Below are 18532 nucleotides of genomic sequence, written 5' to 3' on the forward strand. Positions count from 1 at the left end.
ACTTACACTTAACACTGTTAATTTTTTAAATATATATAAATATATATATCTCATACTCAATGATTAATTGGCAGATTATACTTTGGCTAAACTGAGCTACTGGCTACCCACTGCATTAAAATTCTGAGATAAGCAACAAGAGGGTCTTTGTTTCATTTAAGGTTGCCTGCTTTGAATCTCATTTTCCTTTCCTAACGAAAGAAAAATTTATCTGAGTATGGCATCTGCAGAGCCTAGGGTGGTCTTTTGATTAATTTCAGAGATACCCATGTTCACAGTAGTTAGGCTGTTAGAAATGAATTTAGGTTTGATTACATAAGAATATTTCCTGTCACAGGTGAAATTTAGAAATGGCAAAATCCTTGGTCTTGCTGAATTCAATGGGGGATTGCAATGGGGCAAGATGTTTACCTGAGACAGCTGAAAACACGCAGAGATCAAAATGGATGGAAGACTGTCCTTAACAAAACATATTCATCTGTGTCTCCATCTCTTTTACAATAAATAACCACAAATAGCATATGTTATCACATCTTGCAATTAAATTTCACATTTTGGATTGATGGACAGATGCAAACAGAAAATTAAACTTCTGCTGTTAAAAAGGAGGTTGAATGTGATCATAAAATGATGCTGGTCTACAATGAAATAAATGGCTATTTAACACGCAAGATAAGCACTACAGTTGATTATTTCAATGACTAATTAGCTGTCATTCCAGTTTTTTTGTTTCATGGTATTCAAAACATACTTACAATTCCTATTTGGACAAAGAGATAGCAAGTGTTTTTTAGAATTAGTAAGACATCATCTTGGGTAAAACACATAAAGACGACAGAAAACCAGAAATGTTGATTAAGAGAAAATGGAATAAGAATATAAGACCATAAGACAATAGTAAAATAGAGAAGAGAAGGAATTTGGTCTGTATGAATGGAGAGCAGAAAGATGGAGAAAATAAGGAGGAGATGAAGAAGACAGACACAAGGAAAAGAAGCAGTCTAATGACAGATAATCAAAGGATCTAAAATAAATGCAGCACTGGCACAAGCTAAGAAAGTATTTTACTACTGTTGCAGTACAATCTCAATTTAGCCTGATGCTTTACAAAACAACATATTAAAAAAAATAAAGAGAGATTAAAGATAGTTAAGTCCTTCCAGTGGTAGAATTCAGTCGGTTTAATGATAATTTCCTCAGGTTTTTTTTTTTTTTACCATTATCATTTATCGTTTCAGCTACATTTTGTCCTAGAAAGCTTACTTCAATCTTCATCATGAACACTGAGAATATTACATTAAGGATTATTTTAGTATTACCTTTTACAGTTACTGAAATGACATGATGAGCAGAACCTAATGTATTTCTTGCTACACATTTGTAGTTCCCAGAGTCAGCTTCAGAAACATCTACAATCTTGAGAGTTTTCTTAAAGTTCTCAAAAAATGTTCTGTTGGCTGGCAGTTCCCCACCCTCTTTAATCCAGCGGATTACCGGTGTGGGTCTGGAGAAGCAAAAGCAGAGATCGGATTTAGGGACTGGAGAAAAGGAAGAGGAGACTTCAACACATTAATTTTTTGAACATATATTTCACAAATAATTATTTTAAGAGCCTTTACTCAGATTCTGGGGCATATCCAGCAAATGTGCAAAATATGCCAGCATTTTTTTCTAAGAAATGACAAGCCTCACTAACACTGTCAATTGCCATCTGTTCATAGGCTTAATAATTATGGAATACATTTGTCTGCTGATTAATCTAAAACCCCTGATGGTTAATAAATGAATACAAGTGTATTTCAAATCTTATTGCACTTATACTATTAAATTGATGCTCATGGTGCTTTAAAAGGTAGCTTCTAGATAATGACAAGTTTATAACTGTCCTTCATATGAGCAATACCCTAATTCTCCATGAACATCATAAATGTTACAGCAGAGCTGTAAGGAGACAGAAACATTTCCTATGAGAAATCAAGAAAAAAACGTCAGTGCTGAGTCAAGTACTGGTCACTGCACTGTGTCTAAATCTTGGCTATGCCACATGTTGTCCACTGAAGTTGAATGTTGTCTAAACGCATGGAGATATACTTTTGAAATTACAAGAAATTACAAGGTGTTGCTGAGTAGAATGTCCTCTCTCAAAAAGACAAATATTCCCTTAGCAGTCTAATATCACGTATTTTATAACAGACACTTAGCAAAGTTGACTTTTAATTATGGTATCAGTAATTAGGAATAGTTGTTTTAAACAAAATCTGAATCTGTCCCTTTGCGGACAACTACATAAGCCTCCCTCATTGAATTATTTATTTAAAAAGTTACGTGATGGCTTAAGACACAAAGTCATATAATGTATAACAATCTATTTTTTTTGCTCATTTTTATCCAGACATTTTACTGGAGCTTGGATCACTGAATACTTTTATTGCAGGGGTATCAAAAAAAAGCATGTAACTATATTGCACATGAAGATTCCTGGAGCTGATGCTACTCCCCCTCATCGGTGTGGTTTTGCTACTGGTGCTGATGCAGACACCTGAGCAGACCACAGCTGAGACAGAAACACTGCCCTTATGCTTGTATCGAGCTGCGTCAAACTGAGCATGAGTGTGCCCTGTGGAGCTTCTGCAAGTGAACACATGTGCACGATGCTGTGCTGCATCATTTGCGGTTATTGGCTTTCCTCATGGTTACCTCAGAGCACTCTGCATTATATACTTTTGTGCTCTGTAAACATGGTTACAGTTCCTGAAACAGGTACTAAAGATTTTCCGCTTCTGTACTAACCAATTCTCAGATTTCTTCCTGATAATGAAATTGATTTAAGATCAAACTAGTTCATGAAGTTAAATTGCTCTTTAGTCATTTTCTACTTGCACAATAACCAGCAGAAGCAAACGTGCATTACACCGAAGAAACAAGCACCAATTAAACTCAATTACAATGAGAAATTGGATGTAAGGAGCTGAAGGTACGTTGTAACAACTCCCACGTAGCCGATCGACTAAGTAAGTATTAGCATATGTGAGCAGCTTTTTCAGATTAGACCAGCTGATTCTTATCTATTTTTATATAATTTGAGAGCCTGATCGTAAATTTAGGAAAAAAGCAGAGGCTTGACTCCTGAGTGCAATTCCGCAGATGTGTGTCCAAGTTTACCCTATGGCATTTCTTGCTTCTCTCCTTTAAAAAATGCAATGGTACAACCTGAATCCCGTGTGTAGGGTGTGGGGATATGAGAATGCAGAGGCTGTATTTATTTATGTTCATAATCAGTTTTAAAATCTGCTGATGCCCAAGTAAATGGTGGACTTCTGTAAAAGAGCTCTTTCTCTTTTACATTTCTGTTTCTTTGTAATACCTAAGCTTACGCAGTGGTAACATTTTAAGCATCTTGAAATGTTTCCCTCTGTTTCTGTATTTTTATTTAGAAAAACACTGTCTAAAAAGTAACTCACAATCCTGCTGCAATGCACTCCAACAAAAGCACATTTCCTCTGAGCTCCACTTTGGTACTTGTGCTACCTGTTGGTGTTAGGAGAACTGGCTGCCTCTCTGTAACTGGCTTCGCTGGAACAAGAGAAAATAAAATAATTCATTTCTAAATTTTACTTTAATGCTGATCAAATGCATACATCCATTCTCACAGTTTGGACAGAGATTTTGCTCCACATTGGCCATTTAATTAAAAATCATTGTGTTACACAACTACACAGCTCAACAAATTAAGTTTTGGACAGACAAAACATATCTCAACTTGTTAAATGCTGTAATTTTGAACACATACATGAAAAATGTTATTATTAAAGATGGGAGCAATTGATACATAGTTTTTATATAGGCAACTATGCAGCCTGATGGATGGATGCTGAGCCTTAATCCTAAGCAGCTCCTATTCACTTCAGCAGAACTCTTATGGGGAGTAAGAGGTCACTTACGTGAGTCATACTGCAAGACTGAAAGTTACCAAAAATTTCTGGGCTTCCATCAAAACACAAATAAAACAAAGTTATTGTATTCAGAAATATAAACCAAGGGGATAAAAGGCACTCTCCACTTCGCAATATGCTTTGTTCAATATTTTCTAGACAACGTGAGGCGTCTTTTCAGAAGTTAAGCCTTGTATTCTTCTCTTACTATATATTTAACTTTAATTCAAGCTGTTTCCCAGTCTGGCAATAAAGAACCATTGATTAACCCACAAGAAATAACCACAGTAAACAGACAGCTCTAAGCGTAAGACCCATTTCTGACATTATACTCTGTTGGCTTTTGAAGTATTACGGTATTTCATGTGCCTTCATGGAAGTCAGAATGAGTGCTTTCTGTAATAATAGAGTCCTTTCTGTAAATACCCTAATGTTCTCTTATAGCAATTTTAAAATATAGGATTGAATTGCTCTAAAGTGCAGTAGCAGTCTGAACCAGTACAGTAAATTATTGTATTTTTTAAAAATGTGAGCAGAAACATAATAAACTCATTTTTATTAGGGTACAGGATTTACTGATAGATTAACATAAATAGAACATTTAATTTTAACACAATATGTGCTATGAATTCCTTAAAAAACTAGTACACGGAAGTTGAGAAAAAAGGGCGGTCTAGAGTAAAGAACGCAGCTGATAGTCACAGGCAATAACTAATCTACCGAGTTTCGGCGCTGCTAAGGACTGCTGACTCATTTTGCAAGACTATGAAAATTCGGAAGAATTACCTCTGCTATTTTTGAGTTGTTAGCCAACCAAATGGTGTTTTCCTCACTAACTGTAGCTAACACATCCTTCTGTGTTCACATACATACTTCTCGTTTGTTTCTGAATGTCATCTTGTTTTTATGCAGAGAATTAAAATATTCCATGCTCTTGTTTTATTTTAGATTCCCATAAGTTATGGTTTAATATGTACAAAGCCTCATTTGATGAGGAAAAAGACAAAAATAGAAGAAATACCGTGTATTTTCTATCTCACACAATATCAAGTGGAGAGTCTAGAACCTCAAGTGTTACAGTATCAGCGTTGCTCCAAAGTCATCCTCGCTAAATACACATATACCTGTTCAGGAGGATTAATTCACAATATACAAAAGACCACTCAACACAGATTAATGTAAAGACCAGCTTAAGCACCAGACAAACAAAACTCATCTTTCCCCTACAAAGTTATTTATACAGATAGTATTAAAGTGTTTAGATTTTAATTAATTCCAGTTTTACACTTATTAAATATGTTAAAAATGAATGGTACATTGAAGAAACTATTAAATGTGCATCTGTTAAATGCTTAATTGTTGTTACTTATTATGCAGCATGTGATACTGAGTAGTCCTAGTGATAATGAACACATCAAACCACCAGTTAAATTGGAGGAAAAAGATAAACCATCAACACAGTATAGAAGAAATCAAACAGATGATTTTTAAAATCTGCCCCAGTGTGAAAGGACTCATTTATTTTAGGAGTCTGTATTTTTTATGAGCCATATGTTACAACAACATTGAAACATGAAATATTTGAAAGGATCACACTGTGCAGTTGTTTTTAAAGCATGTATTATCACCAGCACTAATAGATACCTTTATTAGAAACTGAAAAGGGAGCAAAAGGTTAAGTAGCCGTGGAGGTGAAGTTAGTTAACTAAATGCTACTGTGCAACAGGGAGTATCAGTGGGGACCAGTGTAACTCACCACCATAAATATCAGTGTCACTCAAATTAGCAGCTATAGTGTCATTCAATGAATCCACTGAAATAAACAGAATATCATGAAGAACACATACAAGAGGGATAAATCAAAGTACTGGGAATCAAAAGGTGATGATATGGCCGCGGTGAGTTAATCAAATGATTGATTAATTTGTTTCAACAGTTACAATAATCATAATAACTCAATCTTCTTGGACGTGATAACCATTTGAAAACTTATTTTTTACACTGTATTTTTTCAATATTTCAAATCTTCACAGTTTTTTCAAAAGACAAAGCCTGATAAAGGGGGAAAAAATGACAGCTTTTAAAGTGAATTATATGTCAGAAATACTGGAAATGACATTTTAAGTTTGTACAGTACTGCCATTTCTTATTCAGAATTAAAATGACAAAATTCCCTAGTGTAAGTCTACTTAACCTTGGCAAATAACTTGAGAATTCTGGATAAATACTATGTAAGTATGTAATCAGGTAATACAATACCTACTTGAAAAGACTTTTACAGAAATGGGCTGCTTCTGCTGTATAGTTTGCGTATGATTAAATCTTGCATAGCAGATATAGTCCTCCCGGGTATCTTCTGGTTGTACATTAGAAAAATAAAGGTCTCCATTTAGACCTTGGGAAACTCTTTCACTTTGAGGCAGCCTTTGGAAAGCTAAGGGAAAACAAGAAAGCATTTAACTCAGTTATAATACACACTCCATTATTATGATCTGCAGACATAACGCTCGTTCGATTACACTGTTTGTGGATTTGTAAATATATAGACCTTTTTAAGTTTCCTCTCTAGCTCCCTTGCCTTCCCATTCTTCCCCAGTGTGTTAATCTAGAACTTACATTAAGATCTCCAGCTGCTTTTGCCTTCGTGCTTTTGGGCTGCATGTCTGCTTTTTCTTTGTTTCTACAGAAATGGAAATTCTTTGAATTTTAACACAGAGGGAAACTCCACCATCTGTGGTCTTGGTAAGCAGCGGTCAACTATGTAGGAAAACGGCAAAAAGAAAACTGATTCTGCATAAAAAACAAACTCACCGTTATCCATCCAAAATATTATAGGTGGTGGTAAGCCAACAGGAGGTCTGCAGTGTAGTACTAGTGAATCACCTTCTCGAACCTGATTTGGTTCTAGTTTTTCTTTTGTCCACAAAGGGGATCCTATAGAAAGTAATTTTAACACACATATAAATTATGGATTAACAAAAATTCTAGAATTTAAGGAAGAAGTGCACATAATATTCCAGAAAAACAGAAGAAATACATGCATCAGAATGTTAGTTCCTATCATGTTTACTACAGATTTAATTTTTGTTGCTCTTTATGTTTTCTTGGGAGAAAAGTAGGTTTTCTTTAAAACTATTTTTACAGCAATGATTTGCTGAAAGTGTAATCAATTGATTCAAATTATTTTGTCTCCTCACTAAAGGTTCTATAACAGTACTTTGGAAAGTTTTAACTAAGATAATGCAAAAAAAAAAAGTGACGCACTAAATTAGAAAAAAAGGCAGACCTTCCTCTAACAGTATTACACACGCACAGTTTTATTACAACTTGTGATGACAGAACATTTTAAACTGAGAGGCTTGAAAAACTGATCTGAGATAAAAATCACATAAATAGCCATATAAACAGTCTACCGTTAATCAAAATTTTTTAGCTTTATCTTCTTTTTGGTCCCAATCTGTTCTGTATTAACTCTTTTATAAAAACTACAGAATACCTGCATCAGAAAGAGAGTAAAAATTGTCCCCAACAATGATGCGCGTTAAGGACTTAAACATTTTATTCTAATTGTAGCGTCATATATACAACTCAATTTTAAACATGATACATCATTGAGATGTACCAAAAAAAAAAATCAGAAAAGCATTTTCGTTAATAAATTTTCTAAGGAATACTGGAGAGAACATGCAACACTTAAATCTGAAGATCAGACACTATACAATACCTCCTAACATGATCACTTTGATGAGTAAATTTTTAAGACAGGGAAAAAAAAAAGCAAAACATTCATAAGAAAATACGCAAACTCAAGTGTTTCACATTTTATGAGCATTAAGAGCTTCACTTACTAGATGGCCTTATAACAATATTGTTGGAAATGGCTGCTCCTCGTTCATTCCTTGCTGTACACTGGTATACACCTTCATATGCTTCTGCCTTCCCACCATTCATAATATTTATGACAAGGGTCCCTGAATTTGGTTTCATTGTTACCTGTGCATCTTTATCTATATCAAAATGAGTTCCATTGCGCGTCCAGGAGAAGCTAAAGTAATAAAAACAAAAAGAAAAGTTTCTTCTTCAGTTGCCTTTTGTAGATTGTATGGAGGAAAAAAAAAGAAAAAAGTAATTTTCAATGATACATGGTATTTTTTTCTTTAGCAGATAAGTAACACTCGTTCCCAAACTAAATTAACTAATAAAGTAATAGAGCACCTTTTAATATAAGAAATCTGGCAATACTTTAAGATAAAAGGCTTGGCTGAACTTGTTAACAGGAGCCGTTTTGAAGTGAATATTTAAAAAAAAAATTACATTAAATGATTCTGAAGTTAATCATATATGGAAAAGAAATTATTTTCTTTCTACTGAAAATGATACAGTAACATCTGTGAGAACTGATATTGCTAAAGCTGCATTAGCATTTCCATTATAAAACCTATTGTTGAAAGGGTTTATAAACCTGCCTTTAAAAACTTGCTCTGGGCTGAAATGTGTCATCTCAGGTCCCAGCAGGAGACCATATATTTTAATTGGTTTGGCCATTTTAAAGTTATGCAAGTGAATTAAAGACTGTGTGGTGAGTTTGATCTCTTTTCACTACTTTAACGCAAACAACCATGATTCTTTAAATGAAATTTTGCAGACTGATAGCCCATAATTAGTTGGGTAAATTAGCACTGGTGTTACTCAAAGCAAGAGATGTTTTGAAAAGTAGTCACTAAAACCCAAGACTATTAGAACTCATTAAAAATAAGTAAAAAAGCAGATTCACAGTCTGCCACTTATACTGACGTAAACACCAATTTCTTATGCTTTGTTAATGGCCAAGATATAGTTACAGAGAGCTAGACCATTGCCTGTGAAGCGCTGAGGACTCACAGGTTCAAATGTTGTGAACAGCAGCTTTCCTACTTGTTACATTCCAGCTTCATAATCTTAAGCACAAACACCATGTATACTTACTGTTTAGAATGCTTCCTCAAAGTATAATCATACACAGTACTAGGAAAGCTCAAATTTGGAGTGACCACAATTGAGTGCTGACCTTCTGCAGTCAAGTAGGGGTCAATTGTGTGCTGACCTTCTGCAGGCAAGACTGGATGCGCTACTTGCACTTTTTGGTGTGGGAGAACAGAAGAAGTGGATCCAACCAGCAGCACTCCACCTCACTGCAGTGGTTTTGGGAGGACTAGTGTGCATGGTGAACCGAGAGTGAACCTCTTTCTTAACGACCTTGCGGGTGAAGCTGGAGAACATGGGGTTCCTGTAATCCTCTGCTACCAATAACACTGAAGGATATGGGGAACTGTAATGTAGCTTCAAATGAGAGGTGACAAATGTGGTACAAAACCCTGAATTTGAGATACACTAAAGTCAGGATCTTTGCTGCTCAAGCTACAGGTAGCAGCGCATCCATAAAACTTTATGCCAGCTGTTCTCACCAATAAAAAGTTACACTGTTTTAAAAAACAGTTCACACTCTGGGTTGAGAAAGTTCATCTTCAACTTCAGAGCTTTGAAGTAGCTCAAGTTCCGATATGCATTTGCAGGTCATCAAGACTGATGGACCAGACTAATGATTGAAATAAATTATTTGGACGTCGTATCTTTAAAAACAAGCAAAACTAAGCACAAGCTTATAAAACTCATTAGAAAATTCTGCACTTAAATCCTGTCACTTTTTCCATAGCAGGGGAACAAAATGAGACAATGGTTTGATGGGAAAGGTGGAGGCCATACAGCAGAGCCCCGGTACATGACTCAGATACATTGGTCTCATGGACAGGGCTCCTGGTCTCTCAGGTAAATCCAACCCAACAAAGGCCTTCAAGAGAAACATCTGCAGAAGCAGTACAGTTGTCTCAAAGTGCACAATAATCATCTGATCCTCCAGGTCAACACCCAGACTCTCGAGAACGGCATGTGCCTGCTAAATTAAAACACTGGTAATCACGGCAGCTTTCTGGCACTCCTACCATTAACAGAACACTAGAAACAGTGACAGTATCACAGATAATCTCCATCTTCTCCATTCTGCTGCTCAGCATGATAATGACCACGATCCCAAGGCAACCAGAAGGAATAATGTAGAAAAACCCCTAATTATTCAGAAGAAGTACATTTAATGAGCTCTGTGTGTGTCTGAATGAGCAATTATAGACTGACCTTGCAGTTAGTTGTAGCATAACACTACTAGAACAGAGATGCGCATTTCTCTCTATAGTCTCTGAAATCAGAAGCAGTTACTAGCAACGCCAGAATGCATCACTGCCGTTTCCACTGCAGGTCATTCAGCATCTTGAAATTAGTAGTTTTCAAATATTTCAAGATAATTAAAACAGGGCCTTAAAATGGAAGATGATCAGGAATCTGACCTATACACAGTGTTACCATTTCTGCCAAAACCAGAACTTAAGGCTATTAACTACATTTGGTAAATCAAGGCTACCGATCATTAAAACTGATATACATTACAGAACTTCCAACAAAATGCTTATGTATTTCAAGACAAACTTCATAAAATGGAATGATTTACAAAACATTTGAATTTATTAGTGTTGCTCTGAATTTATTCAATATCCATTCTTCTTAGATACTATGACTACATCTGGAATGCGCTCCGGTTCATATTATGGCATACGTTAAGTGCTTTCCATGGGCATTTGCCTATCTGGTCCTGTAATAATTGAGTAGTATTTTATTGTTAGAGCTTTGAGAAGAAAAAATATGCTACAGTTACTTGATGACTATAGAGAAGTTTAAATGCCAAGGATAAGAAGAGTCAAATTTATCCCACTATCGTAGCTGTTTAAATTACACAGGCAGGAGTGCGTGCATGTTTCTATGTGTGCAAGCACACACATATGCATACAACTTGTTAGTTTACAAAAGTGTACATTATTTTCTCCTAGTTTTCCTATGTTGTTAGGCCAACAAAAGCAAAACAAAATGCTACTAACCTAGGAGGTGGCTTTCCTTTTGCTTCACACTGTATTACAATATTCTCTCGAGGGTCAACAATGTAATCTTTTGGAGATTGCTGAGTTATCGTAGGAGGTTGCGACACTTCATTATGGAATATAAGAAACAGAGAGGAATTTAACAATATTTTCAAAGCATCAGTGAGACAGTTTTGCAAGCAGAGAAAGCAGAACTGCAATTAGCAATCAAATCATTGTGAGAAGAGAGAGATTAAAGTATCCTTTGTATTAGGAGGATGAAGCCCTCTATTCTTGTAAATCAGTGTAGCTGTACTAACTTCCAACCGAGCTATGCTGATTTACAGTGGATGAAGATCTTGGCCGAAAAGTTTAATGAATATCATTTCTATACATTTGATTTCAACGCATTTTCACAAAACCAAAGGACACTTGAATTCTAAGTCCAACATACCCTGAACGAACGGTTGTGAGACACAGACCCACACAAAATGTTTTTCACCACACAGAAGGAAAGAAAATACATTGATTTGTATTTTTAAACATCTTACGTACTTCCAGTCTCTCTACGGGTATAGACTTTTCACGCATTTATTGTGCTCAACATACTGAATTAATCTACAAAGCATGCTTTTAGGAGCTACTTTTCAGGAGTAAAAAATGTGTTAGAAGCAAAAGACCGTAAAAACCGACAAAAATAGTAATTAGTTTCCAAATAGAGTAAACATGTAGGAAGAGTCTAGTACTGATTCTCCTTAAAACCAACAAAAATACAGTCAGTCAATCTTGTGAATTTCCCCAGAAGAAACAAACACTTAACTTTTATGATTTGTCAAGTGCTCTAGAATGAGTAGCACAAACCAGAATTTAAGTAGTTGGTGCCTACCTATTTAAAGTAAATAATAATAATAATAATAATAATAGAATTACTATTATCTATGCCCATTTTTGCATTTAAAAATCCTGTTTATGATATTAAGATAGTGAGAAAGGTGTCTTCCTTAACATTGCTCATCTGTTTATAGTTTAGTGTCACCTAAAGGAACCAGTTTAATAACACGCTGAGGAACGTCCCTTTCTAAATGTAAATTGTCTGTCCAGCAATTTACTTTGCTAGTACTTCGGTGTCATTTCTAGCCACTTTAGCAAAATATTTCAATCATTAGTTAGCTGTGTTTTCATGCCTCACTCCAGCCAGTTAAAATTATAAAACTGGGACTTTTATTTTAAGTCTTCCCTACATGAAGTTCTCTTGCACAGAAAGACGTAGCCATCTGTAAAGCCCTACCCACAAGAAATAGCCAGGAAAAAAGACCAGATCATGGAATCATAATAAGATATAGCAGCTAAGCAGAACAGAACAGGCCATACAGAGCTGGGTTTTCTCCCCTCCCTCACCGCAGAGAGGAGAGTGTTTAAAAGAGGAAGGCAACATTTTTCCATGATAATGACTTTTTGAGTATTTCTTTAGAGTGACACTTTGAAGACAGCTCATTTCCCTCTCAGAGGCAGTTCTCGGGGTCACTAAATGTCAGAGGCATACTTGGGAAATGCAAGCACACTCTGAAAAGGGACACTGCCCAACATACTGGATATTCCATCTGATGCACATCAAAAACCTGAGGTCTCCACTCCTGTGTTTTGCACTGCACTTAAAACTTATTAAATTAACCATGACGCTACAGCTGAGTTAGGAGATCCCACTAAAAATTAAGTCTACTTAAATAACTATCTACTGGTTTTTATGGACACAGAAGTATCTCCAACTTGCACATGTAAAATAGTATATAAGTACATATATACCAATGGTTTTGTTTTTTTTTTTAATCAAATATATTTACTCCTGAAAGTAGTAGTAAAACATTGCTCATGCCGATATTGAGTAAGGATTTTAATGTTCAGGTAGCACAAAATCCAAAATCACACAATTAATTTGTTCAAAGTATCAGAACAGTGATTTAGATACAGTAATATTTTCTGAACACTGCATGCACAAAACATCTAGCTACAGCAAACCAAATTATCAACAAAATGTCATAATCACACGTTTTTGGACTGCAAATTCAATTAGCAACATAATCAGTATTAATTTTCAGCAGCACACAGCCTAATTTTTGTGGACAGGAACTTACATTCTTCTAGAAGTTTTGCTTTTATTCCCCCATCAGAATCAGCAGTTGAATGGACAAATGAAGATTAAAGAGAAACATTTGTTAGTAAAAAGAAAATTAGAATTTTTGAGAGGGAAGATATGTATCTCTGACAAGTACATTGGTCAGCATTAAAAAGAAAATATTTAAAACATGTAGCACTGTAAGCCATGCAGTGATGCCTGAAATTCCAGCTACCATTTCCATTGTGTCAGATATTATTACATTTATCTCAAAGTTAATGGTACGAGAAACTTTTCTGAAGTGTTGGCTTTTTAAGCCAACCATGGTATGTGATTTTGGCCTGCAAGGACACAAAACACTGATACGGAGGAGACAGCAACTCAGAATTAATGGAGTGCATTGCTCTCATGCTGCAGTCAAAATCAATCCACCCGTATGATCATACAGAAGAACAAAGAGAATGCTTCAGGCTAAAATTACTCTTACAAAGACGAAAGCACCTAATTCTACTCAACAAACATGCAATCCCTTTTGGTTTGAAAAATAACTAAACCAAAAAAAATCATCTTAGATGTCACATCTTTATTGCTTGCTTCAAATATTTTGCATACATGTCTCCTCATCAATAATGTTTTAGAGCAAACTGCTTTTGGTCAGCTATATTATCAGTCAGCCCTTGAGGCACTGATGAGCATAGGAATTGCTAACCTGGAGGAAACTGAAAAGGTTCAACTAATCAAGTATGTTCTCACCACCAGCTCTCTGTGGTGGGTATGTAGGGAAGACCCACAGAAAACGTAAGTCTTTCCCTTTGTAGTGCTCACCCAGAGCCCATTCTAACCATTATTTATGAAAGCAATAACATCATTATAGATGTAATTTTGGTTAACATGATTTGTGGCTAAAACTTCAAGTATGTGACTTTATCAGACCTAACAATGTTATCAAACATTATGTAGTAGGGAACATGATAATTAAGAGTTAATGGGATACACCTAAAAGGGCTATTAATTTTTGTCTATTGATGCATTTCTGGTTAATTTAACCTAAAGTTTTGCTCTATACAAAAAATATTAGAGTGGTGCACAATCTACATTTGTTTCTAAACTACAAGATTGGGTTAAAACACTATTTCTAGCCTGCTAAAATATTTAGGGAGAAAAATCAAGTTTAGAAAATAAAGACATTCATTCATCAAACTTATAAAGCCCTCTTTAAGCCACAGTTTATTGCTCTAAAGGCATTCACAGCACAAAAAGTCTGATGTGATTCAGATGTATTGATCTTGTTACAGAAATACAGGTCATTGGTTTGAGAGGCTTGTAAATAAGCATGGGGTAAAAACCATCAAAGCAGTTGCAATTTATGTCAATAATTATTAAAGAAAAACATGCATTTATGGAAGGTAGAAAGGTATCAAAAACATGGAGTTAAAGAAAGCCATGCAGATTAGAATCATAGGCAAATTTACTGGTGTATTAATCCATCAATTTAACATCAGCCCTAACGTTCTCTTCTCTGGCAATTAGTTGAACAAATGAATAGTCACTGTGAGGTGCAACGTGGTTCACTGAATGCTGAAAGTGTGATCATGCTTATCTTAGGATGAAAATAACAACCTGAAGCATGAATAAATTAATAAAATTAAGTATTAGGGCTATAAAATGCAGTAGTTACCATTGCTTCCTTTTCAGCATGGAGTGCTACCTTCAAGGTTCCGCACTAACACAGTCTTATATTAGACAAGAATTTCAGATTTGGGATTTCCCCTCTTCTAGATGTTTCCTCACTGTTACCGCTAGAGTTCCCTGCTAGGCACACGGGCTTTTAACTTAAAGTTAAGTACTTAACTGTTTTCAAGCACTGTTTAGAAAATCTAAGGGCCTGACTTACTCTTCTGGACCAAAAAGTAAGATGCTTCCAGAATCTGAATTTTAGATATATGAATCTTTTACTAGATCTTATATCAGCTCCTGGAAACCTCTTATATGAAGGTCAGGGTGATTGTTTACAGCAAGTAGGAACTGTCTTGGGGTTTTCAGCATATTGTCAATATGATCTTAATTAACATTTAACTGGGCTTCTCTGCCCTTCTTCATTTTCATCAAGTAAAGTGTTTAATAAAGGCACACCGAAGCGTGAGTATTTGTGAGAATCCTATGCTAACCCTTCTCAAGTGAACAATGTAAGTCATTTTATATGCAGAGTTTTTGAAAATCTTCACTAAATTAGTGTAGATATTCATAATCACAACATCCTGACTCAAGTGATTAAACACAATCCATGCTTAGCTCCGTGTTGGAGTTATCTTCATTTTCCTATATAGAGTAATCTTCCATTATTCTGCACTTATTTAGTACGTTAATACTTACAGTCAAGAGGTACATCCAGTGCAGAAACCATTTGGCACAGTAAGAGGACCAAGGAAGCTTTGCTTGCAGATATGATCTTTTTTTTCATCATGATTTTAGGCTGTATTGAGTAAATCACAGTTGAAGAATGAAGTTCAACTTCATCAGACTAGGTAGCTTGGAATAGTTATGTAGATATAGACAAGAAACCTGGTAAATAAAAATAAGAGAATAACAATATGGATACCAGGTAGAGTTGAATGATCACATCTTAATAATATTACGAAATACCAGTAGTCTACATATTATATCCATGGATAATAGTTACGCGATGTGCTCTAATGAAATCCAAGCAGAGATCCTGAAGTTCTTAGGACACCTAAATCATAACACTTTCCTAAGGAAGCTAGTGAACCACTCCAATAACTTTGTTGAATGGAAATAAAAATGCCTCTCCTAAGAAGGATAAAGCATCAATCCAGCTAGTTAAAAAACAGTATATACTAAAGATAATAGTCCTCTGAAGTAGATTTTGGAAGTTAAAGCTCTGAATGTCCACCTAGTCTCCCTCAAACACCCTGCACTATTCTTGGAAAGAGTTATTTTAGGCACCTACCCCAACGAAAACATGTCTGGCCACAAATTTGCTAAGTAACCTGTGGGATCTTCCTGTAGCTTTGAGTTAGATATCTTAGTGGCTCCCCGCTTTGGAACTGTTTCTAATAGACAGCTGTAGCTTGAATGCAGAAGACTTCATGCATTGCCATGCTTAGGTGCCAGTTTAAGTACTGTATAGGAACCTAGGCTCATATTCCTGGATTTCTTATTTCACCCAAAATACATAACATCAAAATACTTTGTCATTTCTAGCCTGAACACCCAAAATTTAATTAACTGGCAGCACGCTATTAAACTCTTTTCTCCTTTCCTTTGTGAAGAGGTGGCAGAAATGAAACTTAAGGGATATCTGTTCTTTGAAATATGCTAGATTTTCCCCCTCAAGCAAATGCCAGAGATCATATTAACCATGGCAGAACGATTCTGGCTCCCTCCTTATTTTTACTGCATTCAGGACCAAGCTCTAACTTAGAAGAATGTTGAAGGAGTAGAAACTAGCTGCCTGCAAGCCCCATCATCATCACCAGTGACCTACAAAGAGCTGTAAGAATACAGCCTTAGAAATCCAAACGGTGCTTACACAATGCATTCTCGGTAAATGGACATCAGCTGAGAAACTACTTCCCAGACGCCAGACTGACCAAAAAATTCACAGTGATCAGCATTAAATTACCTTGAAAAGAGCACTGCCTCAGCTATGCCTACCAATGTGAAACACAATGTTATCAAGTCCACAATGAGTTAAAGTTGCAAAGACGCAGCTGCCTTACAAATGCTTCCTGAAGTTACTTAAACCAGTCCTTGCTAAGAATTTCCCTCAGTCTTCAGGTTACAGAAGAAATGCCTTTGCATAATTATTTATACAAATTGGAACTGCCAAAGCAGACAAGGTGGCAAGCCTAACTCCGAAAAACCCAGGCATACAGCAGGGAAGCATGATAAGTACTCAGACTTTCTTGGAAAAATGAACAGAACTTTACAACATTTTAAATGAGCGCCTTAGGCACTGGGGGTTTAGCTGGGGAAGGAGAGAAATGTTTTTTCCATCCCACTTTTGGCACTTATAGTTTCCTATGAGTAAGGAGAAGGAGAAAGGCTTCTCGAGAGTGCCTGAGAGCACTCCAGCGCATTTCCTGCCATGAAGTGCTCTCCAGAAGAGCTGATTTTGTTGCATTGACTACAGCTGTCTACTCTTCTCCAGTTAAACTAGGTTCTCACGTCCTGCTCTCCCGATCTTTATGTCATCTACTCATTACAACATTACTGCAATTAACAAGGTGCCCTCTCTGTACAATATGTTCGACCTGGGATTTACAGGACACTCTTTGAAGTATTGTACAAGTGAACCTTGACTTTTATTGTTTCTTCGCCAAGCAAAAATTCAGTTTTCCTTATGAAACTCCGAGAACCTGATTATCCACTTTATTGTCTTCTTTCGTTGTGTAAAATGAGTATTGCAGTGATTTCAGAGTGTTTTAAAATTAAATTGCATTCCCTTTGAACAAGTACAAATGAATACGCAAGCAGCGGTGAATCTGGCATGTGCAATTAAAATGATTGTGAAAGTAATACCCTTGAGAAAACGCCTCAAATTGCCTACCTCTGCTACTGCAATGTTCCCGTAGGATACCAATTGAGACCACTGCTGGGATGTTTGGATACAATATGGGAATTCAACAGGCAGCGAGAATTGTAAAGCTGAGCTTGCACACTGACTTTGTGATTCCTCAGAGAGACAACGTGCCCGCATGATTTGTGATAGAACATATTTAACTAAAAATGATTTTAGGTTTGTCAGCACAACTGGGTGCTCTTGTTGAATATATTCAAGATTAAATCTGACATAATTTAGTATGAATACAACAGCTGCTGAGTAGAACTGAACATTGCTTTGATATAACATTATCTGCTACAAAATAAGGCCAGGCCTTTAAGTGCAGATCAATGTAAATGCTTCAATTTCAAAAACTTGAAATATTTATACAGCAGATTGCCTTTTCCTCCAGATAATTTATTTAAGATCTCTTGTAACTCAGACATTTTGTCCTGCCCTTTTCATAGAAAAACATACATATTTTGACAGCTCATTCACTGATTTGTACAAAATAAGATCTTCTATACGTACATACCTCTTTCGTACATAACAAAATATTACTTATATTTTCTGTGCTTCTTGCTGAGATGTCGATTGTGAGTAAAAACATGGACTAAAGGTTGAACCTATGGTGTAGCAAACAGGGGTCGAGGTAAATATGAATGCATGAGCAAAGTATAATAATATTTACCACATAGTATAGTATCAGATTTCAAAGGGAGGACTTTTATGTATGACAAAAGAACAAGGATGAAGTGAGAGGCATCCACTTTTTTTTTTTAATATATATATATATTTTCAAAAAGGTATTATTAATTCTTACAGATGAGTTACAGAAAGACACAACTGGCAGAATGAAAGCACCAGTGAGCCTGAGGTAGAATATGTGGCAGCAGCACAAAACATAGTTTGGTGCCAGTGACCTCTCTGCTGTGACTCACGTGTCTGGATGCTTTTGGTCATAAACAACAAAAACAGACAC

General features: G+C 35.8%; 1 protein-coding gene across 1 annotated transcript in view; it reads right to left on the reverse strand.

Moving 5' to 3' along the window:
* NRCAM (neuronal cell adhesion molecule) overlaps positions 1–18532 on the reverse strand; it is a 149182-nt gene that overhangs the window by 45141 nt on the left and 85509 nt on the right. The window contains exons 3-11 of the mRNA XM_054204362.1: positions 15360–15548; positions 13006–13023; positions 10895–11000; positions 7781–7977; positions 6744–6866; positions 6196–6366; positions 5689–5745; positions 3462–3573; positions 1320–1504 (exon numbers count right to left, since the gene is read on the reverse strand). Coding sequence (XP_054060337.1) covers positions 1320–1504; positions 3462–3573; positions 5689–5745; positions 6196–6366; positions 6744–6866; positions 7781–7977; positions 10895–11000; positions 13006–13023; positions 15360–15450 — 1060 coding nt within the window. The 5' untranslated portion in view covers positions 15451–15548. The remainder of the gene's footprint in view (positions 1–1319; positions 1505–3461; positions 3574–5688; positions 5746–6195; positions 6367–6743; positions 6867–7780; positions 7978–10894; positions 11001–13005; positions 13024–15359; positions 15549–18532) is intronic.

Source organism: Rissa tridactyla, chromosome 1 (assembly GCF_028500815.1).
Source record: "Rissa tridactyla isolate bRisTri1 chromosome 1, bRisTri1.patW.cur.20221130, whole genome shotgun sequence".
Classification (NCBI taxonomy): domain Eukaryota; kingdom Metazoa; phylum Chordata; class Aves; order Charadriiformes; family Laridae; genus Rissa; species Rissa tridactyla.